At 38.8% G+C, this 27,424-nt stretch overlaps 1 protein-coding gene across 1 annotated transcript in view; it reads left to right on the plus strand.

Moving 5' to 3' along the window:
* api5 (apoptosis inhibitor 5) overlaps window positions 1-27,424 on the plus strand; it is a 45,834-nt gene that overhangs the window by 11,240 nt on the left and 7,170 nt on the right. Inside the window, exons 2-13 of the mRNA XM_086008088.1 lie at window positions 3,545-3,706; window positions 4,849-4,942; window positions 7,434-7,499; window positions 10,050-10,201; window positions 11,956-12,162; window positions 13,604-13,708; window positions 14,467-14,556; window positions 17,886-18,067; window positions 19,448-19,541; window positions 19,714-19,770; window positions 20,449-20,525; window positions 26,531-26,664. Of these exons, the coding sequence (XP_085864214.1) occupies window positions 3,545-3,706; window positions 4,849-4,942; window positions 7,434-7,499; window positions 10,050-10,201; window positions 11,956-12,162; window positions 13,604-13,708; window positions 14,467-14,556; window positions 17,886-18,067; window positions 19,448-19,541; window positions 19,714-19,770; window positions 20,449-20,525; window positions 26,531-26,664 (1,420 nt within the window). The remainder of the gene's footprint in view (window positions 1-3,544; window positions 3,707-4,848; window positions 4,943-7,433; window positions 7,500-10,049; window positions 10,202-11,955; window positions 12,163-13,603; window positions 13,709-14,466; window positions 14,557-17,885; window positions 18,068-19,447; window positions 19,542-19,713; window positions 19,771-20,448; window positions 20,526-26,530; window positions 26,665-27,424) is intronic.

Raw genomic sequence — 27,424 nt, forward strand, 5'->3', positions numbered from 1 at the left:
GAGACAGTGGTTGAAGACAAGGCAGGCCTAGTGAGCCACAGTGTGCCTATTAGTCATGTTATTCTTACAACTTTTGTGAACACAAACTCATTCAGTGCCTTGTTGATGGTTAGAAAATGTAAACTTTCTAATTCATCAAAATTGTGCAAGCTATGCATATACTAGCTAGTGTGTAAGGAAACTTTTTGAGGAAAAAAATTCTTTGCCTCCCCAGAGCTCTCGTTATTGAATGCCCTTACATGCCCACTCATCCGCAATATCTGTTTCCCATCTTCAAAGTGTCAACTCTCCAGCCTCTCAACTACCCTCTGTCCCCAGTACTCCCTACCTACCCTTAAGTCCTCACTACTCCCATATTCACAAAAGGAAAAAAAAGATACAGGTACTTGACTGTAGAAAAGGAGCTAGCCCAGATAAAATAGAATGAAGAAATGACAGGTAAGATAGTGGACAAACAATGGGTAATTAAAATCCAAACTAGACACATTCCCACAAGAAGCAATGGGGGGTGCAACAGAAGCTGGGCGTCTTCTGTCATTTTAAGGATGGGTCATGCCTTTCAGAAGACTTATACTATAAACCAGTTCCAATGAGATTGGCCTAATCTTTATGCTTCACAACCACGTACAGGAAACTTTGGTTTATCCAGAGGTTGTATGTCTGGAAACCTCGATCTAACGGCAGAAATCAGCAGCCCTTTTGGTTAGGTTTTTTTTCTTCTAGCATTTTTTTTAACGGTCAGGCTCTGGAAAGCATCTCTGTAGCTTAGCAACAGCTTCAGAGACACTTCCAAGGTACGGGCCGAGTGTTTACAAGCTGTTGCTAAGCAACAGTGTTTGTTGTCAGATACGGAGATGAAAACCTCCGTATCTTCAACATTAGCGCTGGTCTTGATATTAGTTTTGATAGATCGACAGCAGCTTGGTCTCGTCGGTGCCGGATATCGCGAAGTTTCCTGTAATATTATAATATCTGGATCTTGAACCTCAATATGTGATATTTAGGTAATGCAGAAAGTTCCCAGTAAATTTAAAGCTGTGTTCCTATTTAATTTTATTATATAAATCACATTTTGGTGTAAAACGATCATGTTATATGATGGAGTGATGGTGCAGTGTTAATTTACTTACCCCCCCCCCCCCCCACACTCCATTCTACTCTTCCCTCTCCCCCCTCCTCTCATCTCGTGTACCACAGAATCAAGATGTGAATTTGCCACTGATTTCTGTGTTTGCGGGGTGGGGGAGGGGGCAGAGGGCGAAGACATGGTATAAGTATAACACAATGCTGAAACAAACCTGCTTTATTTTCCATGCCAGCATGCTTGGCACTTTGTCATTTAAAGTCCAAAATGAAGAGATAGAAGAAAAATATTGGAACTGTTTATTTTTGATAATTGGTGGTAATTTCTTTTTTAATCCAATGAAAAAAGGAACTTCTAGACCAGTATATCATTACAAATCTCTAACTGACTTCTATGTTGGCTTTTCTTGAATGAATTTTGAATATACAGGAAACTCTCGTTTAAACGGCACCTAAATATCTGGAATTCTCTATTAACTGGCAAAATTCTCACTCCGAAAACAACACCTCAATAACCGGCAATGTTGCCGAGTCCGAGCCTCCCGCGGTGGCTGAGTTAGTCAGTGGGGGTAGTTCTCCAAACTGCCACTACTTGGCGCTGTCGGAAGTCGGAACACCTCAATACCCCTGTAACAGGAGTCTGACTCTCCCGCGCTGCCAGTAGTCTCTTCTGATCCGCCATTTTACAGGGGTACTGTGTCTCCCACGCTGCTGGTAGTCATTGCATTGCATTACCCTCAACTGGCAGTACTGTACTTAATCAAGCATCTTCCACCATCCATTTAACACAACAGTCTTTGGATGAGTACCCAATTACTGTATACTGCACATTTCTTGATTTTTTTAAATTTTTCTTTGTTTAAAAATAGCCTCGGTAGATAACCCTCTCCGTCATCCGGAATTTTTGATCAACCGGCAAAACGCTGGTCCCGTCGGTGCCGGATACCAAAGAGTTTCCTGGTACATATTGAAATTGAAAGCCCTATCAATGCATACATGTAGATGAGTTAAAATGCCTATAATTAATATGGAAGATCTTATAACTTTCTGACTTGTGATTTGATAGAGCAAAATATATAAGCATGAAGAGACTTTTGGATTTAGTCATGAGTTCTTTGCAATTTAGAATTAGCCCATTTTGAGATGTTAATGAGGAAGTGGATAGGTACTATTGTGTGAGGAGCATTGAAATCTCCCCTCTTTGATGGGGTAGATTTAATTTTTCATTCAATTTCTGTTACCTGTTTAGAGCTGATTTTCTAAAATTGATTATCAGATGTCTTTTAATAATACAATTGTTAGGTTCTGTAGTTACTAAACTTGAGAGTGGAAGGCATGAATTCCAATTGTAGTGATAAACAGCATTTACTTTCAGCTTGCCGTAGGAGGTAAAGTTTCAATTGTCTGAGCTCAATTTGACTGGGGAGAGGACCCTTTCCCCTATTGATCAATTGATCAGCGAGTTACATTACAGGTGGCTACAAATGGACCACTCTGCTTTCTCATCCAATAGTATGGTATATGTGCGGCAGTATGTGTATATTGTGTCACTATATAGGGATGTTTTTCGGGAAATAATTAAATTTTCAAGACCATTTGTCATGCAGCATCTAAAGCGAATCTACTTTTTGTGAAGATGCAGATAATCTACTTGAAATATCAACGTGCTTGTTTTAAGAAAAAATACTTTGTGACTCGTTTGAAAAACATTTTCCTTCCTTGTGCAATACAATGATTTGTAAAATAGCTGTTTAGGTGACGTTTGTTTGCACTAAGTCCAATGTATAGTATATTCCAGTACAGGGAACTTTTTGCTATCCGGGACCGAGCTGCTGCCGTTCCCTCAAAACTGCCGTACACTCCAGAGCTAATGTTGAAACATACGGAGATTTTCATCTCCATATGAATCAACAAACCCTGTTGCTTAGCAGCAGCCTCTAAACAGTCGGCAAGCGTCTCTGTAGCGTCTCTAGCTGAAACTGTTGCTTAGCTACAGACGTTGCAGAGCTTGATTGTTCAAAAAAAGCAAAGAAAAGAAACGAAAAGAATAAAAAACGGCTCCTGATTTTTGCCGGTGGCTCAAGCTTGCCGGACGGTTCGCCTCTGGATAACACAAAGTTTCCTGTATATTGCTTTGGCAAATAGCTTGTGTTTATCCATCTTCAACTGTACAGAAATATGATGTTGCAGTTATACATCAGAACCTTGAACCACACGGATTTGATAGTTATTTTTCCAGTACAGTATCAGTCACACATCTTCCTGTTGGCACTAGTTGTATTTACACATTATGTCTTGTTCCTCCATTCTAATTTAAAGGCTTCTGAAAGTTTATGGTTTTTATGTGGGGAGCATCCTAAGCTTTGAAACAAAAGTGATCTTTACAGAACTGAATGATCTGAATATTTTTATAAGGGTTTTAGATCAAATTCTGATGACATGTAAATTTTTTTTGTTGCAGTACAAAGATGCGTATCAGGCTATTCTGGATGGTGTGAAGAGCGGAGCCAAGGAGAAAAGATTGGCAGCGCAGTTTATTCCAAAGTTCTTCAAACATTTTCCAGAGCTGGCAGATAGTGCTATCAATGCTCAGTTGGATCTCTGTGAGGATGAAGATCTTTCTGTAAGGGATATCTTCAGTTTCTGTTGTAATCTGAACTTTTGCTGGTGGGTGGGGGGTTGGTGCAGGGAGGGGGCCCTGTTTTTTTTTCAATATTCAGTAGTCCTGGTTGGCACAAGTTTTGTTTTATTCAGTTTATTTTAATAACTTACAACTTTAAATGCTTTGCTTTTTGTATGCTCGATGCTGAGGGATAGTAATGATGAAATCTTTTGTCAGGTTGGGTGATTGGGCAGATGCAGTATAATGTGGATAAATGCGAGGTTATCCACTTTGGTGGCAAAAACAGGAAGGCAGATTATTATCTGAATGGCAATAAATGGGAAATGGGGAAGTGCAACGAGACCTGGGTGTCCTTGTGCACCAGTCGCTGAAGGTAAGCATGCAGGTGCAGCAGGCGGTTAAGAAGGCAAATGGTATGCTGGCCTTCATAGCGAGAGGATTCGAGTACAGGAGCAAGGATGTCTTGCTGCAGTTGTACAGGGCCTTGGTGAGACCACACCTTGAGTATTGTGTGTAGTTTTGGTCGCCTTATCTGAGGAAGGATGTTCTTGCCATGGAGGGAGTGCAGCAAAGATTCACCAGACTGATACCTGGGATGGCAGGAATGACTTATGAGGAGAGATTGGGTCGATTGGGCTTATACTCACTGGAGTTTAGAAGAATGAGAGGGGATCTCATTGAAACTTATAAAATTCTAACAGGACTGGACAGACTAGATGCAGGAAGGATGTTCCCGATGGCGGGGGGAGTCCAGAACCAGGAGTCACAGTCTAAAGATAAGGGGTAAGCCATTTAGGACAGAGATGAGGAGGAATTTCTTCACCCAAAGAGTGGTGAACCTGTGGAATTCTCTACCACAGAAGGCAGTTGATACCAATTCATTAAATATATTCAAGAAAGAGTTAGATATATTTCTTAAGGCTAAAGGGATCAAGGGATATGGGGAGAAAGCAGGGACAGGGTACTGAGTTTGGATGATCAGCCATGATCTCATTAAATGGCGGAGCAGGCTCGAGGGGCCGAATGGCCTACTCCTGCTCCTATCTTCTATGTAAGAATGCCTGCAACATGTGATTTAATAAACTTTGACCTCGTTGCAAAAAGAACATGTAAATCTTAAGATGCTGAAATTTTTGTTTTAGATTCGCCGTCAAGCCATTAAGGAGCTGCCTCAGTTTGCAACAGGGGAAAACCTTCCAAGAGTTGCGGATATATTAACACAGCTTTTACAAACGGGTATGTGTTTATTTTGTAACGAGGTGGGATTCATACTCTCAATTGAGCTTTAATTCTTATGCTGCTGTTCAGGTTTTCCACTTTAGTAACTAAAAGCTCCTGTAGTTGAAGCGGATCTTTAAGTAAAGTTTACTGTATTACTTCCCACAAGAACAATCTTTTAATTATAATGGTGTAAAAATATTCTTTATTGTATGAAATGTCTTGTCTACGCTTGTCGGATTTCACTCTTTAGCCTGTGAACTTGAGCAAAGTGGGTGGAAAATGGGGAAACTAGTGACTGGGGCATCAGGTTTCTTTAGGAAGCCAAATTTTGACTGAATCCATGTCCGTATGAATCAGAATAATTTAAACATGATAGATAAAGCAGTAGAAGTAGAACAAAATAGTGAACAGCAATCAGTGGTTGAAAGATAGGAAAAGAGCAAATGCTTGATTAAAAAGAGTTCACAACCAAGTACTACATACCTTTTTTATATATTTAACTAATTGGAAAATGTAATTAGTGTAGAGTGAATGTTTAGACACGTGCATAACAATATTCCACCAGTTGAATGAGTATTGTGTCAGATTATTTCCCAAATATATTTTCTGTTTATATAGTGAGTAGTTAATACATCTTGGAACTCAGAACAGGTCAATAAACAGTAGTAAAAGTGAGGCACACTTAACACTGATTAAGACAACAGTGACACTTCAAATAAGCAACAAAAATTGATAGTCCAAAGAAATAAATTTCTATAGTGCCTTTCATGACCACTGGACGTCTCAGCACTTTACAGCCACTGAAGTACTTTTTGAAGTGTAGTCACTGTTGTAGGAAATGCGACAGCCAATTTGCGCACAGCTCCCACAAACAGCAATGTGATAATGACCAGATAATCTGTTTTAGCGATGTTGATTGAGGGATAAATATTGTCCAGGACACCGAGGATAACTCCCCTGCTCTTCTTTGAAATAGTGCCATGGGATCTTTTACGACCACTTGAGAATAGACGGGACCTCGGTTTAACAACTCATCTGAAAGACAGCACCTCTGACAGTGCAACACTCCCTCAGTACTGCACTGGAGATTCAGCCTAGTTTTTTGTGCTCAAGTCCCGGGTCTTGAACCCACAACCATCTGACTCAGAAGTGAGAGTGCTACCCACTGAGCCACAGCTGACACATATAATGTCTTTAATGTGGTAAAACAGCCCAAAGCCCAGTGTGCTACCCACCCCATGTGCGGCAGAGAGGAAGATTTATTATATTTCAAATCGTATAAAGACTTGTTTTCATATCTATTGAATTTTTAATAACTATTTGAGATATTGGTAATCAGTTTGATTATTGTTGACTTGGTACATCTGAGCTAATTGGGATATTCGAATAGCCTGATCTTGGATTCCCACTATCTGTGGATTTTTATTTATTCTTGGGATGTGGGGAATGCTGGCAAGGCTGTATCTGCTGCACTGAGAAGGTAGGCCTTTTCCGTGATCTTGCAATTGAGTGGTTCCATAGGCTACTTTAGAGGGCATTAAGAATGAACCACACTACGGGATTGGAGTCACGTAGGCAAGAGTGAGTAGGGGTGGCAGGTCACCTTTCCTGAAGAATATCAGTGGCTAAATTGGGTTTTTACCACAGCCAGCAGTTTTAATGTGGTCATTTTTTTTGGTGCCAGTTCACAAATGACTCAATTTATTAATTCAATTTGAATTCACAGTAGTCCAATACTGTAACTACTGATCTATCTATCATGCCCAACTGTGTAAATGGTGCCTTTGGATTCTTTTATTTTCTGATGCCAATAGTTACATTGAGGATATGTAAGATTATTAGCTGATTCATCATCAAGTGACAAAAGACATAGTCATTGCAGGTGTTATTAACTGTAAAATCTGATCATGGGGAAGAGACAAATTTAATCATTTGGATTTGCTGTCACACCAGAAGCAGTGAGTCTGTTGTAACAGGCAATCACTTTTAAATCCTGTGGGTGGTTAACCGCTTTATTTAATTGTGAAAGATACCTTTTGATGCCCTTTGTGTCTGGGGAAAGAGGTTGTTCGCTCCATGCTGAAATATACTTAGCTCTTTTTGTTAGTTCAGCATTCAAAGATTGTTAACTCTAAGCATCTGTGTTTGAGGAATCTATTTCAGCTCTCATATCCCTGTAGCTAGGTGGCATCAGTTTCAGTGAACTTATACTAGCTTTAGTCAGTGCCGTGTCATGGATAATTTTATATACACCAAACCATTTATTTAATCCGTGGCCTGGCTGCTTAATATTTTGAAGAACATGTGATCAACTATTTTGCTGCACAAACTCAATTTCTAATCTAGCATGTTTTTTAACAATCAGTAGCAATTGAGAGCGGTTAAACTAAGCCCAACTTTCTACAATCTGCTATAAGCAAGTCACATTAAAGCTAACTGATAACTGCTAAATCTGGTTGTAGTTACTTTCAGCTCTGAATTACAAGAATTCCCACTTTTTTTCCAGATGATAGTGCGGAGTTCAACTTGGTTAATAATGCATTAATATGTATATTCAAGATTGATGCCAAAGGTAACTGCCATTTTCTTCCTAATTATTGTGACTACTTTGTTCAAATATAGACATATTTTGTGGATAAACTTACTATGATATATACTGTGAAAGAGGGCTGGCTGTTTTGAAGCACACTTGGCCAGATAAGTTATAAAAATTAAGTACTTCATTTTAATTTTGCATTGTCATTCATTTGATGCACTAGCGAATATGAAGACCATTTCATTTTGAGAAGACAAACAAAATTGAAAAACAACTTGGAGTGTAAAAGTCTATGCTTTATTTAAACTAGTCATAATGACTAAAGTTCGAGAAGTGCATATATATTTCATTTGATTTAGCTTGTGTTTGCCACAGTGAATTGTTGTACAGTAGTAATTTTTGTAAAGGCTGGCAAATTATCTACCTGTAATAAATACCAAGATGTAGAATAGGAGACGGAAGAGAAATATAGGACTTGGAAAAACCTGAAAAGTTATAGAAAACTGTCGGGGAAATTGGCATGACTGGGAGAAGGGAAAAAGCAAAACCTAAAAGTAAAAAACAAATTGACACGATTGTAATGACTAATAACACTTGAGAAACTTAAAGCTTGGAAGGGTTGAGGAAGAGATATATTGGCCCAGAATTTGCGGTCAGCGGCGGAGCAACAGCGCTCTCTGCAGACCTCGGAAGAAAGCTGCCCACAAAGATCTAGCGTGGAGTGAATTTCACCTCTCCTGACCTTTGTTTGAATTTGGCGCCAAATCAAGCAAGTCTGCCGCATCCAGCAACAATGATGTCATCAACCTGACTAAGCAGCCAATCACATTGAAGAATTCTCAGACAGCAAACCAGGAAGTAAAATGAACAGATTCTAATTTACTTTTTTATAAATTTTACAGAGCGAAATAAAAATTGGGTCATTCACAGGATTAAGGTAGAAGCCGAAATATCATTAACTTTAAAAAAAAATATTTTAAAAACAGTATAATAATGCAAAAATTTGACATTCCACAAATATAAAATTAGTTTCTCAGGGCCAAAGCAGTTGTTCAGCAGTCAGTACACTGTTTAAAAACCCAGTTACATCTCTTTCAACAAGGCTTAACGTTTATGGGGATTTTTATCCACGTTAGTCCATCGTATAAGGAGAAGTTTTCCTCCTTGTATGTAATTTCAACTGATTGTCGGCTCTGGGGAGTTCCACAGCGCAATGTGTGGCAGAGCAGGGAATGACGGACAACTTCAGGAGTTCTGCATTTATCTGCGCATGCACTAAATCCTGAAGTTGCAGTCAATACAATAATACAATACAAATCGCTTTATTGGCATGATAAGGTACATCTTATGTTGCCAAAGCATCAAAATACATTTATGGTTGAACACATAAACGCGGTTCCATTCATACAGTGTATAAACAGGTATATCCCTGAGTTTATAAATATATTTTCGCCTTGTTTATATATACTCTTGTCTTAGTTTACTGGTTGTCCCTCTGTTCATGGCAAGCTGTAACATAGTGTGCCGCCAGTGTTACACAGCTTCTCTCCTCCCCCAGTAGGAATGGGAGTTTTTGGTTGTCAGTCAGATTTCTGAATTCAGGGCATATTTGTGAGAATTTTTGATAGAAATTCTCTCTGATGCCCTGATATTTTCCACAGGCTGTGAGGAAGTGCATCTCTGTCTCAACTACTCCCTGACTGCAGTGAGAGCATATCCTGTCTTCTCTTGGCAGCCTGGTCTGCCTGTGTCTGCCTTTTTCGATCGCTAGGCTATGTTCGCTAAGTCTGTACCTTGTCAAGGTTCTTCTCAGTTTGTTATCCTTTACCATGGTCAGGTAATCAGCTATGTTGTATTGTCTGTTTAGGGCCAAGTAGCAATTGAGTTTGCTTTGGGTTTTTGTTGTTTCTGCCCAATATGACATATTTTTCCTTTTGCTTAGCGACGATTGTGTTGGGTCGAATTCTTTGTGTTACCCTGTCACTGTCCTGGGGCTGGTTATTGTTAGTATTGTTATTAGTTACTTTATTGAGTCCCAGGACTAGTTGACTGAGGGTATTCTTCTTTATGGTCAGCTCTTGGCATTTCAGGGCGTCGTAGTGATAGCATTGGGGGTTGCTCATTTGTAGGTGATTCCAAAATTTGGTGGCTCTTTTTTGGATAGTGATTATTAATGGGTATTGGCCTAGTTCCGCCCTGCATGCGTTGTTTACTGTCAGTTTCAGAGGGGTAATGACAGCGAACACTGACAGTTTTGCTGTGATTACCACCACAAAATCCGGGCCATTAAAAAATAAAAGTCTTAACTAGGTGTAAACAAGTTGTGGCTGTTGACCTAAGTTTATTTGTAAGTGTAATGTCAGCATGTGTGTAAATTTGGGTCATTTTAAACCTGATTATCAAAGGCTGTTGATGCCCGATGGACCAGTATAGAAAGTTGAGGGCATTCTGAAATGCCAGGTGTGTTTTTTAAATCACATGGTTATCATGGGCCAACATTATGCCTCTTCTTGCAAACCCCCATACCAGTATGTGCACAGTAAATTTAAAATTAGCTTCATTTTTAATTTTCTTCTTTACCAAAAGGAACCTTAGGTGGTCTTTTCACACAGATAATACAAGGGGAGGATATTGTGCGAGAACGCGCCATAAAGTTCCTTTCCACAAAACTGAAGACGCTACCAGAGGAAGTAATGACCAAAGAAGTAGAAGAATACATCTTTGTGGAGTCCAAAAAGGTAAGTGAAGTATAAAATTTATAAATTGCTGTGGGCAAATTGTAACTTTTTAACATAATTAAATGATTGACTTAAGTACTCTCTGTAATCCGTCTCGGGTGGATGTAAAAGATCATACGGCACTATTCAAAGAAGATCAGAGTGAAACAGGGGAACAATAACTCTGTGATAACTAGATGGTTTTGTGGTTCTGGTTAAAGTAAGCCTAGTTGGTTAGTATAGCTGTTGATTGTTACGACAGAACAGACTCCAGAAAATAGTGTGCTGAAACCACTGTACTTCTGTTCTCAGATCGAAGTAACTATAATACCCGTTCTGTATTTTGCAGTGCTGTTCAATAAAGTTATTAAACTAAATTGTTGTGAGCTGGATTATGAGGTGTTAAAAATCACAGGGCTCCATCTTTCGAAAGTCAACACTTTGAAGTTGGTCATTTAAATGCTTCGATTGTTATTTACCTTGAAGGTACTGTGAATTATATGAATACAGACACTGGTATTATTGTGAAAGGAGGAGATAGCACAGGGCATTTCCGAGAACTGAATGTAAAACAATATTACGGAATGGACTTGGTTTACAGCCTGGAAGCACTGGTCTCGGTAATGGTCAGCAATTGTTTGGGGATTTTTAATTTTGTGGGGGTTACCTTTTCTCTCTCGTGTGGCCGAATTCAGTGTGCAGTAGAGTCCAGTCAGAGGAAAAGGTGTCTTTGGGGAAAATGCTGTCTAAAAATTAGCTATTGTAATGGCTGAGTCAGAGTTGCACTAAGATGCGATGACACAAAGGCTGGGAAATTCCTCTAAGCTGCTCCCACTCTGCTGCTGAAGTGTAGTCGAAACCCCATTTACGCATGTAAACAGGGCTTCTGCCGCACTTCCGGTAAAGGTATGTCAGCAGAGCGGGTACAGCTCTGAGCAGTTTCCTGGTCCAAACTTCTAGTTATGGAATTTCTCAAATGTGCTGTAAAGTTTCCAACTCTCAACTGAACTGCTGCCAGCTTGACACTTTGACCCAAAAGAGGTGATATCCCACTGCTTCAGCTCAGCTTGAGATGCAGTATAACCTGAACTGGTGCGATGTGGAGCGTATTTAAATTTCTAATATTGGGACAAAGCAAACAGAACATTTTATTTTCTAACATTAGAAATGTCACCAGCAAATGCCAGTGAGCAAAGATCTGCACGTGCATTTAAGTACTCATCTGCAGAACTCTACTTTGAGCAGGATCACAGCATTCTGTGGCTGTACTAAAGTGGCAACATCTAAGAGTAGAAAATGTTTGTTAGCAAGCAAAGAAAGATTTGTTAGTATAAAAAGGACGAATGATCTTTTTCCAATCAAGCCCATTACCTCATGTGCACCATGTACAACTGCAGTACCATGGCATTTTTCCTAGCTCAATCCAAAAATGCCCAAGTAGTTGAGTACTAAAAGTTTTTAGTATTGACCACCTACTTTTTACAAATTACTGCAACTTTGTTTTTAAAATAAACGCAAACTTCAAAAAAAAGTCAAACCAAAGTACACTTGTTAATTCTCTTCTGGAAATAAACCAAATAACTTTATTCAGGTTGTTACTACAGTGCTCAAAAAGGACTAGATCAAATGTAGGAAATCAAAATTCCAAATACACAATGATGAACAACTTTGCGCTGTTGTCATTCCCCCTCTTCCCCCAAACATTTTTTAGTGCAGGAATGCAATTTGTAGGGAGCAACATTTATCCCATATATATGCATTTATTTTGTTTTTAGGTACTGGATGATGTTACAGGAGAGGAGTTTGTTTTATTCATGAAGATTCTGTCTAGCCTGAAGAACCTTCAGACAGTAAGTGGTCGACAACAGCTGGTGGAGCTGGTGGCTGAACAGGCAGATTTGGAGCAGGTGTTTAATCCTGCAGATCCAGATTCCGTGGACAGACTACTGCAGTGCACAAGACAGGCAGTTCCACTTTTCTCGGTAAGGCTAAATTTAATTTCAAAGTATTTCAAAATTGCTGACCCAAATTCATTTCTGGCTTGCCCTCTGCAGTGTAACTATATCCGTAGCCGGACATGTGGAAGAAGCTCAAGTTTTTACAGTAGGATTTCCGCCAACGTTTGCAATAAAATAGTGTCACGAAAGCTGTTGTTTCAAATAGCCATTTGTACTGTTTGAAGGTGGACAGATACTTTTGGTTCTATTTAACTATGAGCCTCATCCAGAATCTTTAAAAAAAATCTGCAATTCTAGGTACTCTGGACATAGCATCCAAAAAAGCATCTTTTATATCCACTAAATGTATTTTGTTTTTAAGAAGTGGACTATAGCTAATGTAGATTTTAATAGTCACAGTAATTTGGTTTATATTGGTTTGTGTGACCTAACTTTCAGTTATATTTTATTTGTGTGCACCAACTGGGCTTTTAATAAGTTGATTTGAATATTTCATAATGCTCTTGAAGAGTTAAGTGTTAGGAATAGCAAGGATGATTGTGAATGTCAGATTTACTTTAGAGCATATTTCTATTTAGGACTTGCTATGAGATAAGATAGAAGTTTGTGTAGGAGTGAGCCCAGGTGGTCAAAATGAGCATTGAAGAGAATGTGAATGAGGGTTTCAGCCGTAGTGGGGATGAGGTGGGGACTGATAAAAGCAAGATTATGGAGGTGAAAACGGGCCATCTTGGTGATGTGCTTGATGTGGGAGGTTTGAGGCTCAGCTTAGCAGAACAGTAACATTGTGCAATGTTGGGTTTAGCCTGAGCAAGTAGCCAAGTAAGGGGAATGGATTTCAGAGTAGGGCATTGAACTTCTCAGACTGAACAGGATGACTTTGGTCTTGCCAGTAGTTGGAGAACGTTCTAGCTTATCAGCAACTTAATGTTGGCAGATAGTCATACAGTGATAGTTATGGAGTTAAGCATGGTGGTAGAGAGGCAAAGCCGAGTGTTGTCTACATATATATGGAAGCTGATCCAATGCTTATGGATGACAAATGATTTGCCAGAGTGTTACGAGCAGAGTTTGAGTGTAATGTAGGCAACAAGAGCACCAGTGGAATTGCCATATTGAAATCAATGGCATCAAACTTTCAAGATGATTAATACTTTGAGGGCTAACGGATTTTCTAGCTTTAAAAAGTACCTTGCAACCGAGTTAAGCCGCGTCATGTGACAGGTGTTGCAGTATTAAAAGCCTTTTTCTTAACCCTGCAAACATGTGATGCTGCTTAACTAGGTTGCTAGGTAATTTCTAAAGTTAGAAAATGTGTTCTAAATAATACCTTGGATCATGCATAAAAGAACATTGATTCCTCACTGATTAAAGTTAGAATCCTGAAAAAGTGCTAAATTCAGCAAAAAGAAGTGATATATACCTTTGCCTTGTACATTCAGTGTTATTTGTGCTTATCTTTCAGAAAAATGTGCATTCAACCAGGTTTGTCACCTACTTTTGTGAGCAAGTGCTGCCAAACCTAAGCTCCCTTACTAGTCCAGTGGAAGGACTTGACATTCAGTTGGAGGTAAGAGGTGGACCAGCTTGATTTACTGTTTTTTGCAAAATAAGTAACTTTGATTTGAATTGTTTTATCAAAATGCAAGCTTTCCTTGTCAAGTTTGTTGTGTGTTTTGAGGATAATGCTGTTTTAAGATTATTCTATAGTATGTCGACTGAGGCAATAAACATGGGAGAGCTCTTGTAAACAATTGACTGTTGCATAATCGATGTAAAACCAGTTAAATATTTGTTGAATTGCTTTAAAATCTGAGTGATCTGCCAGCTGCATCATTCGTTTCCATCATGATGCACAAGTAATGGCCCTTGAATTGCATTACTTGATTCCAAACTGTCCCCTTAAACAATGGCTGCCTTAATTAGAGATGACCACAGAGCTAAAAATGCAACTTTTTAATAAGGCAATGTTTGGAAATTTCAGTGAGTTTCACAATGCACTGATACCATGTCAGGAGTTTTTAGGATTCTGGTTCTTGTGAGCAAAGTAACCTCCTTTCTGCAAACTCTGATTTGAGAACTACTGGGCAAAGGTGGCATGTATAATTTATCACTGATGCTTTAAAGTGCATCCAGCTGTAGGAAGATCTTTGGATATAGTTCCTCAAAATGTTAACCTACATTCACCAAAGCTAGGGCCTCTATAGAATTCCTTGTAGATTTGTATTTAAAGCTATGATTGTTGTTTAACTGTATTTTAGTGTTGGTATGTTGAAATTCTTTTTTAATATTGCTTGAGTGAAAAGTTGTGCTGTTTTAATTTTGCAGGTTTTGAAGTTGCTGGGAGAAATGACACCTTACTGTGGTGATATGGAAAAGTTAGAAAGTAACTTGAAACAGTTATTTGAAAAATTGCTGGTAAGCATAAAACTTTCTCTGGAATGTATATATGCTTTTTTTCTATTCAGTTACAATATATATTTTAGAGGAATATATGTTTATATTTGAATTGCTAATTGCTTACATAGGATATACAGCACAGAAACAGGCCATTCGGCCCAACCTGTCCATGCTTATGCTCGAGCCTCCTCCCGTCTTTCCTAACCCTCTATTCCCTTCTCCCTCATATGCTTGTCTAGCCTCTCCTTAAATGCATCTATACTATTCGCTTCAACCACACCCTGTGGTAGCGAGTTCCACATTCTCACCACTCTCTGGGTAAAGAAGTTTCTTCTGAATTCCCTATTGGATTTCTTGGTGACTCTCTTATATTGATGGCCTCTAGTTATGCTCTTCCCCACAAGTGGAAACACTCTCTCTGTATCCACTCTATCAAAACCTTTCATAATTTTAAAGACCTCTATTAGGTCACCCCTCAGACTTCTCTTTTGTAGAGAAAAGAGACCCAGCCTGTTCATCCTTTCCTGATATGTATACCCTCGCATTTCTGGTATCCATGTTTGTACATCTTCTCTGCACCCTCTCCAGTGCCTCTATCTTTTATAATATGGCGACCGGAACTGCACGCAGAACGCTAAGTGTGGTCTAACCCAGGTTCAATACAGGTTTAGCGTAACTTCCCTACTTTTCAATTCTATCCCTCTAGAAATAAACCCTAGTGCCTGGTTTGCTTTTCTATGGCCTTGCTAACCTGTGGTGCAACTTTTAGTAATTTGTGTATTTGTACTCCAAGATCCCTTTGTTCCTCTACCTCACCTAGACTCACACCCTCCAAGTAATAAGTGATCTCCCTATTCTTCCTACCAAAATGTAATACCTCACATTTATCTGCGTTGAACTTCATTTGCCAATTATATGCCCATTCTGCAAGTTTATTAATATCCTCCTCTAATTTGTTGCAGTCCTCCTCAGTGTTGACTCTTCCCCCCAATTTGGTATCATCTGCAAATTTAGAAATTGTGTTTTTGATTCCAAAGTCTAAATCATTAATGTAAATTGTGGATCACCACTACCTACCTTCTGCCACTGTGAATAGCTACCCTTTACTCCCACTCTCTGCTTTCTGTCCTGAAGCCAGCCAGCAATCCATTCTGCTACTTGCCCCCTGACCCCGCATTTTCCGACCTTATTAATTAGCCTATTATGGGGTACCTTATTGAAGGCCTTTTGAAAATCTAGATAAATTACATCTACTGCATTACCATTGTCTACTCTCTGTTACTTCTTCAAAAAATTCAATAAGGTTGGTCAAGCAAGACTTTCCCTTTTGAAATCCATGCTGACTATTCATTATATTATCTTTAGTTTCTAGATGTTCTTCTGTTTTCTCCCTTAGTAGGAATTCCATTATTTTTCCTACCACTGATGTTAAGCTGACTGGTCTATAATTCCCTGGGCATGATCTATCGCCCTTCTTAAATATAAGTATTACGTTCGCTATCCGCCAGTCCTCTTGACACTGCACCTTTTTCTAATGAATTAAATATGTGTAGTAATGCCTCTGCTGTCTCTTCCCTAGATTCTTTTAAAATGCATGGATACAATCCATCTGGACCAGGGGGTTTATCCTCTTGAGTTTAATTAGTTTATTTAGTATATCCCCTTTTTGTATTTTAAACGCACTTAGCTCATTACTCATCTCATCATCCAGTGTCATGTCCACCTGTTCTATCTCCCTGGTAAATACTGAAGTGAAATAATGATTTAATATTTCTGCCATCTCCCTATCGTTGCCTGTGGCATTGTCCTGTCTATCCCTTAGTGGCCCTATTTCCATCCCAACCTTTTTTTTTATTGATGTGCCTGTAAAATATTTTACTATTTTGTTTTATGTTCCTTGATACAGTAATTTAATTTCATAGATCCTCTTTGCCTTCCTCCAGGCACTCCTCTGCTTTCTATGTATTTAATGTATGCCTCTTTCCTTAGTCTCAATTGTTTCCTTGTGTCTTTATTCACCCATGGAGTCCCATTAGTGTTTAGTTTGTTCTTTCCTTTTAGTGGAATATATTTTTCCTGCACTCTGTTGAACACCGTTTTAAATGTTTCCCATTGTCGTTCTACATCGTTGTTTGCCAATATTGTTGCCCATTTTATCTTCCCAAGTTCTATTCTCGGCTGCTCAAAATCGGCTTTTTTCCAATCCATTAACCTGGTTTTTGTCATACTTATGTCTTTCTCTATTATCATCTTAAAGCATATTATATTATGGTCACTATTGCCTATATGTGCCCCTACTTTTACTTCTCTTATCTGCTCTGGCTCATTCCCCATAAGTCCTGCATACATTGTAGGAACTCCATTCCCTTATCCCCTTTACCTATCTCTTCTGTCTGATTAATATTGGGGTAGTTGAAATCCCCCATGATTATTCTATGTTTTTTACTCATTTCTCTAATTTGTCAGCATATTTCTTCCTCCACCTCCCTTCCACTATTAGGTGGTCTGTAGACTACGCCTATTAGTGTGATTGATCCTTTATTATCTTTTATCTCTATCCATATGGATTCTATTTTTGTCTTGCTGATAGCTGCGTCCCTTTTTTCTACTGCCATTATGTTATCCCGAATAAGTACAGCTGCTACACCTCCACTTTTCCCTCTATCTTTTCTAAATATGTTATTCCCTGCAATATTTAATTCCCAGTCCTGATTTTTCTGTTGCCATGTCTCTTTGTATTATGCAGATCCCGTGATTTAGGTTCCTTCATTTTTATTTTACATTTTTTCAAGTAGCCCTAACATCAAAGAATTTTATTCAGAAAAAAATGATTGTACGATGCTCAATCTTTTCATCTACCACTTCTTATTTTGACCCTTGTCAGTTCACAATTGGACAACAACTGATGGAACCAAAATGTCGTTTTCTATTGAGGAAGATGGAGGTGCAACTCTGTTCCAAATTATTCTGACACCTCTTTTCCCCCCCCCACCTCCCGTAATTTTATTATAGTTTCAGGATGTGCCATATGCTTTTTTTTAAACAAAGTGATTGTGTCTTCATGAAATGTCTTGCAAATCATTACCAGCAATGCAATGAGAGAAACCTCACCAAATATGGTTTTTGCTTCTTTCAAAACAAATGACTTTGTCAAAACACTTCCTGAAAGACTTATCTGGTTTGAATTGTTACAGTTTCACTGGCATGGGTCAGATTTGCTGTGACTCGATTGTAGCTTCAGAAAGATTGTCCATGTGTACTCAAGTGCTTGTACAGCATCTTATAAATGCTTAAAAACTTGGAAAAAGTAGGTCTTGTAAGTAATTAGAATTTTTGGAAAAATCTAGGAATATATGCCATTGCCCCCAGAAGAAGCAGAAAATGGCGAAAACGCGGGCAATGAGGAGCCCAAACTGCAGTTTAGTTATGTTGAATGTCTGCTATTTGGCTTTCATCAACTTGGAAAGAAACTTCCTGATTTCCTTACAGCAAAGCTCAATGCAGATCGACTGAAGGACTTCAAAATCAGGTGGGATGAATGTTATTTATACTAAAAGCTATTTCTCTTCTAATCTGTAATCGTAAATAGACTTGATTTGTGTTCCTTGGATTTTAGTGTCTAAGTCATTTCAAAGTTTTTGATTTGACTGCAATTAGTTGCTTACTTGTAAAAATCATTTCCAATTTTCTTAAATAAGTTCTAATGAGGAAGAAAGCTCACGTTCTGGACAGCTGATAGTAAGCCTAGGAGTAATTATTGAAGATCATAACTGCATCTGTGTATGTAGAGAAGCTGGTCTTCTTCTCCTTAGAGCAGAGAAGATTTGATAGAAGTGTTAAAAATCATGAAGGGTTTTGCTAGAGTAGGAGAAACTGTTTCCAGTGGCAGAAGGATTGGTAACCACAGGACACAGATTTAAGGTGATTGCCGAAAGAACCAGAGGCGACATGAGGAAACATTTTGTTACACAGCAAATTGTTGTGATCTGAAATGCACTGCCTGAAAGGGTGGTGGAAGCAAATTCAATAACTTTCAAAGGGGAATTGGTTAAATACTTCAAGGGGAAAATGTTTCAAGGCTATGGGGAAAGGGCAGGTAAGTGGAACTAGTTAGATATCTCCCAAATAGCTGGCACAGGCACAATGGGCCGAATGGCGCCTCTGTATCATTCCATGATTCTATATGTATGCATGCATGTCACTCGGGAGTATATGCTTCAGTTTGGATTTGTGGCATTGGCACCCTATCTCTGAAGTCTCTTCTGGCCCTATATATTCCTGTGACTCTGCCTTCTGTAGATTCCTCCCTCCCTTCACACCACCATTGGTGGCAGAGTGTTCAGCTGCCTTGGTCCTATTCTTTGGAATTTCCTTTCTAAACCCTTCCACTTTTTAAAAAAGCTTCAAGACCCATCAATTTTGATTAAGCTTTCAGCCATCCCTCCTTGTTTTTCCTTTCTAGCTCAGCTTCCATTTTCCTTACATCTGTTTGTGAAGCACCTACAGTAAAAGCACTAATAAATGCAAGTTGTTCACAACTGATGGAATATCATTCTATTTCCGGTCAAAAGGGTATGGGAATTCGATAAATAGAAGTTGTACTTTTTCCACTTTAGTCGCAAACTGTCAGCATAATGCAATCCCATATCAGCCATCCTTGCAACCTTTCGGGGATTGTCAGTTTAGTGTAAATTAAACAATTTTCAGATTGGTAGCTCAGTGCAGTGAAACTGGGTTGTTACTACCCAAATTTATTTTGCTTGCAACCCGTTCAACAAGGTGGGATTATTGCAACTAAAACACAGAAAAGGGGATGGATTTGAATTTGGGTCTATGAGCTGAAAGAACAGTCTGGAATCTATTGTGCTACCCAGTCCCTCTGATTTTAACTGTGTAATTTAATGTTTAGGTTGCAGTATTTTGCAAGAGGTTTACAGGTTTACATCAGACAGCTACGTCTTGCTCTGCAAGGAAAAACAGGTGAAGCTTTAAAAACAGAAGAGGTATGTATTCCAGCACAATGAGGCAGCTCGGAATAAATTGCATAATTTAACACAGTATAGTTACTGTAAGTGCCTCTTGGGGGCAGAATTGTGAAGTTTTTATGCAAGTATTTTGGAATATATGTCAATGAGAATTTCATATTTTATACATAGTGCTGTTTCTTTTCCACAGAACAAAATTAAAGTTGTTGCATTGAAGATAACCAATAACATTAATGTTCTCATCAAGGTAATCATTTTTTTAACTATTGATTGTAACTTCTGCACACAGGACAACTTGTGTTATTTGGGGATTTTGTGCAGCTAAAAGAATATGCTGTCATAGTTACCTACATTGTTTCGTACTGCTTAAAATGGGGCGCACTGCAGTGTGTACCATCTACAAGATGCACTGCAGCAACTCACCAAGGCTTCTTCAACAGCACCTCCCCAACCCACGACCTCTACCACCTAGAAAGGCAGCAGGCGCATGGGAACACCACCACCTCCAAGGTTCCCCTCCAAGTTGCATACCATCCTGACTTGGAAATATGTCGCCTTTCCTTCATAATCACTGGGTCATAATCCTGGAGTACCTTCAACATACGGACTGCAGCGGTTCAAGAAGGCAGATCACCGCCACCTTCTCAAAGGAACGAATAAAAAGAAATCATACAGTTCTCACAAGTGACCCATATTTAAAAATAAATCTGGCGTAGAAAAGCTACAACATTGTACTGCATACGCAAGTGTCTTGTCTAGTATAGATGGAGATCTTTTAAATGTTGTTACTTAGTACCTTGAAACATATAATGTTTTTGTACAGTTAGGCAAATAAATAGGTTATGACTTGGATATCTGGATGACAGAGACTTGGTTGTGCTGGACTGAAAACATTGTATAACTTGTGCATATTTTTTTTGGTTAGGATCTGTTCCACAATCCTCCCTCTTATAAAAGCACAGTCACCCTTTCTTGGAAGCCTGTACAGAAGGTTGAAGGAGGGTAAGTTTACCTTGGTATCTTCTGATATTGTGTACTGTTTTCATTTCTCACTGATAAGCTAATCCTCAAACTGCAGTGATCACTCAAAATTTAAAAAAACTCCTTCACATCATTCCTGAGGTCCTGACCCCTAACACTTGAATGTTCCGTTGATTAGTATTATTAATATTCTGTTGTATACCTTTTTAGAAGTCCTAAAGGGAAAGAAAGCAACTGGCACAAGTCAGCCCAAATTCAGCAGATTTGACAACTTGTGTTTCGCCATATGATTTTACCTCTCAAAATCCTAATTAAATATTGTTGTATTGGAAAACCCCCAATTATTATTTACCACCTTTCCTTTCCCTCCCTTCCAAAGTTTGGTATATTCTCTTCCTGGGTCAGATTATATTTAAGGGCATGATTCTGCTGCTTTTGTGGGTACCCTATCTGTTTTGAAACCAAGCGGCTGTTTGTTGATGTTTTATTTGAAAAAAATTAAAAGTTGTGCTCTTGTATAATTGCTGTTGACTACAATAAATTTGTTCAGGATCCACATGTAGAATTCAATATGTCAAACCACTTTCATTCACTACCGGTCTATTAAAGAATAAGATTTTGCATTCATATAGCACCTTCTAGTATCTCTCAAACTTCACATACAGTGAGGTTCGGTGAGTGTTACATAGATAAACCCAACAGTCATTATAAACACAGCTTGGTTTCTGCAAACATTAATGTCCTGTTCGTCTACTTTGGTGGTGTTGATTGAGGAGGTATTTTGAATAGAACACTGGAGAATTTGCCACTTTTCCTTTTGAACAGTGCTGTTGGTTCTTTTATGTTCACCTGATGTTTTGCTCAAAGGATGGCACTTTCAACAATGCAGCACTCCCTTAGTACTGTACTGGAGGGTTGATTTTAGAATGACCTCAAACTTCTGGAATGGGACTTGAACCAACAAATTTGACCTAAAGGCAAAAGTGCTATTAACTGAGCCAAGCTGACAATTATAACAGAAAATGCTAGAAGCACTGCAGGCTAGGAAGCACCTGTGGAGAGAACAGACACGTCGCTTCATCAGAACTTCTGATGGAGGGTCTGTGTCTGAAGCGTGCTCGTGTCCATTCTTGCTGCAGATATTGCCGGGCCTGCTGATGATGCTGGCATTTTCTGTTTTCTTTCAGATTTCCAGCTGTTGTTTTTTTGTTTATACTGACAATATAGCCCTGACCTAAACCTGTTTCCAATTACTTGTTTTCACTGCCCTATATATGTCTAATCTTCTTCAAATTAATTTTCTTTACTAAATGTATTTTTGAATATTTATCTAAATAAAACAGGAGCTATTTTTAATAGGTTGGGGTACCAAGATTGCAAGTTAGATGGGTACTTTAATTTCATGATCTTAGAATATCATGACTTGGCAAACTGGGTTTTTCAGTTTGATGCTGTTTAGAAATTAATCCCCTTGCACCATAGTACTGTTTTGAGCAAGTTACCACTTTCAGAGCTAATAAAATGGCATTTTTAAGTTTGATGATGAAGCAGGAAATTTTCAGCCAGTTATTAAATACTATTTTTGATCAAGATTCTCATTAAACATTCTTGTACTAGATGAGCTTCAGCTACTGTGATATTAAAATAATTTGAGGCTACAAACAGATATTAGAAGTTAAATTTTGTTGCACATATATCAGTAAATGTGTTGCTGATTGGCCAGTATTTTAGATCTGCTGAAGAAATTGAACATTGCGATGACCCTTCTGATAAATAGGGAGATTCATTATATTCTAAATCATTTTTTATATACATCTATTTAAGACATGACTGGTCACTTGTTTACTGCAAGATTACTTTCTCTGGATTGGGGGTGCAATCCACACTCATGTCTCTGGTGTTCTCACATTTTGATTGAAAAGCAAGTATAAAGCACTTAATACAGACTGCTTCAAATAATCAATTTAAGACAAAGGGTTTGGTAACATGCAATTGAATTTGTGTAAATAACCTATTGTGTGGCTCAGGCCAAGTGCCATTTTCTCACAGCAGGTGAAATTGACCAAGGCAGAGAGAGATATTTTTGCAGTCTGTTATAGCACTTCAGTTCTTTTGACCCCATTAAGAGAGGCTTGAGGCTCTGTGGCGATTAGAGAAAACTGAACATATAAGTTTTATGTAATAGAAGTGGGTCCAGATTTAGCATTGCTAACAGAGATGAGAGTGTTGAATGTTTTATTATTTTGTATATCCAAGGAGGTGTAAATTAACCAAGCAAAATCTTCTATAGTGTTTTTCCACTGTTGTCTGCTTCCATCAGTATTCTAGGTTGCATGCCAGTGCCTTTTCCATTTAGAATGCCATAATTATTTTCAGTACTACTTTCTTATCAATAGTCATCTCGTCTAAGTGCTCAACCATCTTTCAAACAACCTTGAATATAGAAGTTTTTCTGCACTCCCTTTAATTCTTGTGGAAACATGTCCATTTTGTACCCTAATCATCATCTCCTGTTTGAAAGTTTCCCATTATTTGTTGTGCCAGAGAACTGGAAGTTTACCAGTGTAATGCATCTGCTCAAGGAGGGAGAAACTATGGACCAGTCGATCAACATTTGCAATGGATAAACTTCTAGATGCCATAATAAGTGATTTTTTTTTAATATTCCCTTAATGTGGGCATTGCTGGCAAGCCCAACATTTATTGCCCATCACAAATTGCCCTTGAGATGGTGGTGGTGAGCCGCCTTCTTGAACTACTGCAGTCTGTGTGGTGAAGGTACTCCCACGGTGCTGTTAGGGAGGGAGTTCCAGGATTTTGACCCAGCGATGATGAAGGAACGCCGATATATTTCCAAGTCAGGATGGTGTGTGACTTGGAAGGCAACTTGGAGGTGTGGTGGTGGTCCCATGCTCCTGCTGACCTTGTCCTTCTAGGTGGTAGCAGTCGTGGGTTTGGCCGGTGCTGTTGAAGAAATTAATACTCACTTAGAAAGACATGGGTTAATTAAGGATAACCAACACAGATTTGTAGAATGCAAATTGTGTTTGACAGATTTTAATAAGAGTTCTTAAGGAAATGCAATGAATGGTATGTATATGAATTTTCAACAGCCATTTGATAAAATGTCATAAAGGAGTTGTTTAAATTAAGGCACACATTTAAAGGGAATGTGGCAGCTTGGATAAGAAGCTGGCTAAAGGACGGGAAGGCTAGAAACCGTGATATTTGTCTGTGTTGGAGCCTTTGCTTTTCTGTGGTCTGTACTTTGGTCTAGAGGGCATAATATCAAACTTTGCAAACAGGAAGCATGATTAACTGAAGAGCACTGTGAATGACTTGACAACATAGAAAAGTTAGTTGATTGAGAAGAAGTATAAGATAATGTGTTGTAGGAGGAAAAATGAGAGGAAATAGACTAAATAAAACTTCAAAAGGAGTAAACGAGCAGGGAGATTTAACATGTTGGAAAGTGAGGACAAGTTAATGCTATTTTAAAAGAAAACGTATATGGGATCCGAGGTCTTATAAATGGGCCATAGACTATAAATGGAAAGCAGTAATGATAAATCAGTGGTTAGGCAGTTTTGGGCACCCTACTTTAGAAAGGATGTCAAGGCCATGGAGAGAGTACAGAAGAGATTTACTAAGCTAAAAGCAGGGATGAGAGACTTGTTAATGAGGAGAGAGTAGAGAACTTGGGGCTTTTTCACTGGAACAGAGAAGGTTAAGAGGGGATAATTGAGGTGTTCAGAATTGAGGGTTTTGATGAGGTAAATATGGGAAGACTATTTCCATTGATTGATTAGTTGGTAACTAAAGGCATAAATTATTACCAAAAGAACAAAGGGAGAGGTTAGAATTTAGAGAAAAAATAATTTCAAAGGGTACGGGGAAAAGGTATTGGAAGTGGACTAAATGGAGAAAGACAACCCAGATGCATGAGCCAAATGCTACCACTGATTCTATAAAATTTTATGATTCTAGTTTCCAAACTGGGTAGAAGAAACGGGGAGGTTTATTTAAAAAAAAAAAAAGGAATTTTCATTCAAAGGATAGAAAAGAAAGGTTGGAATAAGTGGAATATAGAGTAAATTTGGATTTTATTTAATTTTTGCTGTTCACATCTATCAAATTTTATTGTTCACAAAGTTGAGTTTTTAATATTTAGTGCTTTGAATAAACACTCAATCTAGTATAAGTGGGACATACAAGTTATCTTAGATAGGAAATTGGAGTTAATAAACCTCATGGATTTCTTGTCACGACCTAGCAGTGGGATTTTCAAAATTAAGTTTGGTGTTTCAGAGCTTTTTCTTTTATTTTGGTCATTTAATCTGTTTTCAACACAAACACAGGCTTCAAAAGTTCAGGTTTGATGTGGTTTTATCTTGTTAACCTGAAAACTGGGAAATCTAATAGTTAAATACAGGAAACTTTGGTTTATCCGGAGGCTAACTGTCCGGAATGCTCGAGCCACCGGCAAAAATCAGGAGCCGTTTCGTTAGGTTTTTTTTCTTTTCGTTGCTTTTTTTCACCAGTCAGGCTCTGCAAGGTCTCGCTAAAGCTGTTGCTAAGCTACAGAGACGCTTGCAAGGTACGGCCGACTGTTTAGAAGCTGACGGGGTTTGTTGCCAGATACGGAGCTTAAAATCTCCGTATGTTTCAACATTAGCGCTGGTTTGTCCGGCAGTTTTGATGGGACGGCAACAGCTCGGTCCCGTCGGTGCCGGATAGCACAAAGTTTCCTATAGCAGTAAAATTAAAGGTACGAGTGCAGAGAGCACATGGGAAGGGAAAGGGACAACAGGGTAAACTGAATTGGTGTTAAATTTTTAGGTAAGACTAGTAGATCTCCTTTGGCATGGCTCATGAGTAGTTAGGAACTGATGTGCAGTTTCTGATGTTGACCATGCCCTGCCACATCCTAAATATGACGGTGGTTAGCTCATCGCTACAAAATGGCAAATTTGCTGAACTTGTATATCATCTGACTGGTACAAGGTTAAAAAAGGCACACCTTATTGATGCTAACAGATCTACCTCTGATATTTATCTACCACATTGCAACAACTTGCATAAGATGCAAGCACGTTTGTTCTTCTCTTTCTCTCCCCCCCCCCCCCCCCCCCCAAAAAAAAAAAAGCTGGTCCTCAATTATTGCATCTTTTGCATGCACAAAATTTGACAACAAGAATATGGGATCAAGAGAGGAGCAAGCCTGTGCAGGAGAACTTGTTGCAGGCATTTGTAACATTTTAAGTAATTTTGAGTAGGTTTGCAATGATTTTTCTTCAGAATTGTGTACTTTATTTTATGAATGTTAATTTTAGTACATGGACAGTGGTTTTAAGATTGCTTTTGGCCATTTTTCTTCAGTGAAAGTGTGTGGTAGTTGCTAGTAACAGATTGCTAGATTGGTGGGGGGGGAGGGGCGGAACCAAGGGATATGGGGATGGTGCGGGAAGGTGGAGTTGAGGTAGCAGATCAGCCATGATCTTATTGAATGGCAGAGCAGTCTACTCCTCCTATTTCTTATGTGTAATTAGGGTAGTTTTGTAGTGCTTGTTGCTGATTTAGTAGCTTTCCTCCCTGTCTGGTGAATGGAAGTGATTTTTGGTTGTTCTGCATTTAGTTTGTGTAATATTTAAACTAGGTAGCATGCAAATAGTTATTTCAACCAATCACTGCTTTTTGCCCTACATTCACTTTGAAGTGTGACACCTTATGGACGCAAGCTTATGTGCAAAACCTTTATATTAAAATTGTATTTAGTACTTGAAGATTAATATCACTATCTAGTTTGTTTTGCTTTATTAGTGTTTGTTGAGCTGCACAATATGAGCTGACAATTTTAACAATATAGAGCAGGAATTTCCCTAGAGCTGTGGGTATCCTAAGGGTAAAAGATAGGTGACTGATAGTAAAGCACTTCATAATTTCTGCCTTAACCTAATGTTTCTTTATGTAATTTAGTAATTTTAATAGAGGAAACTTTAAGGATAATTAATCTTTGATTTTAATAGGCAAAAGCGAATGGCTGAGGAAAACACTTCGTCCCCTCCCAAGAAACAACCTCCAGCACAAAAACGGGATACCAGGCAGATTTACAATCCACCTAGTGGCAAATACAGCAGTAATCTTGGTAACTTCTCATATGGTAAGATATGTAAAACAAATTGGGAGATTCTGGCAATTTAATTTTTCTACAATGATGTAACCGGTTGGAACAGAACCAATGATGGAATATGGGTTTGTCTGTGATCTACTACGCTACTAAGTTTCTCGTCTCTGCAGTGTTGCTATGAGGGAAAATGCCATAGAGGACATTAAGGGCTGGATTTTGCCAGCACTGAGGGCAGGTTTGGAGGCGGGTCAAAGGTTAAAATTGTTTTGATTGACGGATTGTGATCCCATCGTCAACCCGCCTCCAAACAATTTTCCCAAGTGTCGGGTCTCCAATTTGCGCATGGACCCGACACCTAGCGGCGGGAAGAGGATTAAAGGCAATTATCTGCCTATTAACAGGTAGTTGCTAGTAGTTGACAGGCTATTTTTGAATTTTGCCACTTCTGGCTCAGAATTCCCGACATCCGGACACCACGCTAGGTAAGTGTGGCGTGCTGTGAGTCTGCTGTAATGTTTCTGGATTGATGACAACTGCAGAAGTGATGTGAAGGATCCAATGTTGCACTGGTGAGCCTGAGGTAAGAAAATGTTGGAAAATGCATTTTTAATACATTTACACATTTGTTTAGGTTACAGGTTTTGAAATCCATGTCCAGTGCCACCTCATTGGGAGAATCACTTCTGTCACCTCACCTGCAGCTGCCATCTATTCCAGCCTATGGAGGGAGTCATTGGAGAGCCCACTTCAATGCTGTCAAACACTGAGAAATCAACTGTCAAAAAAAAATTGT

Source organism: Somniosus microcephalus, chromosome 15 (genome assembly GCF_052327205.1).
Source record: "Somniosus microcephalus isolate GS21.2 chromosome 15, FLI_Smic_1.0, whole genome shotgun sequence".
NCBI classification, from domain to species: Eukaryota; Metazoa; Chordata; class Chondrichthyes; order Squaliformes; family Somniosidae; genus Somniosus; species Somniosus microcephalus.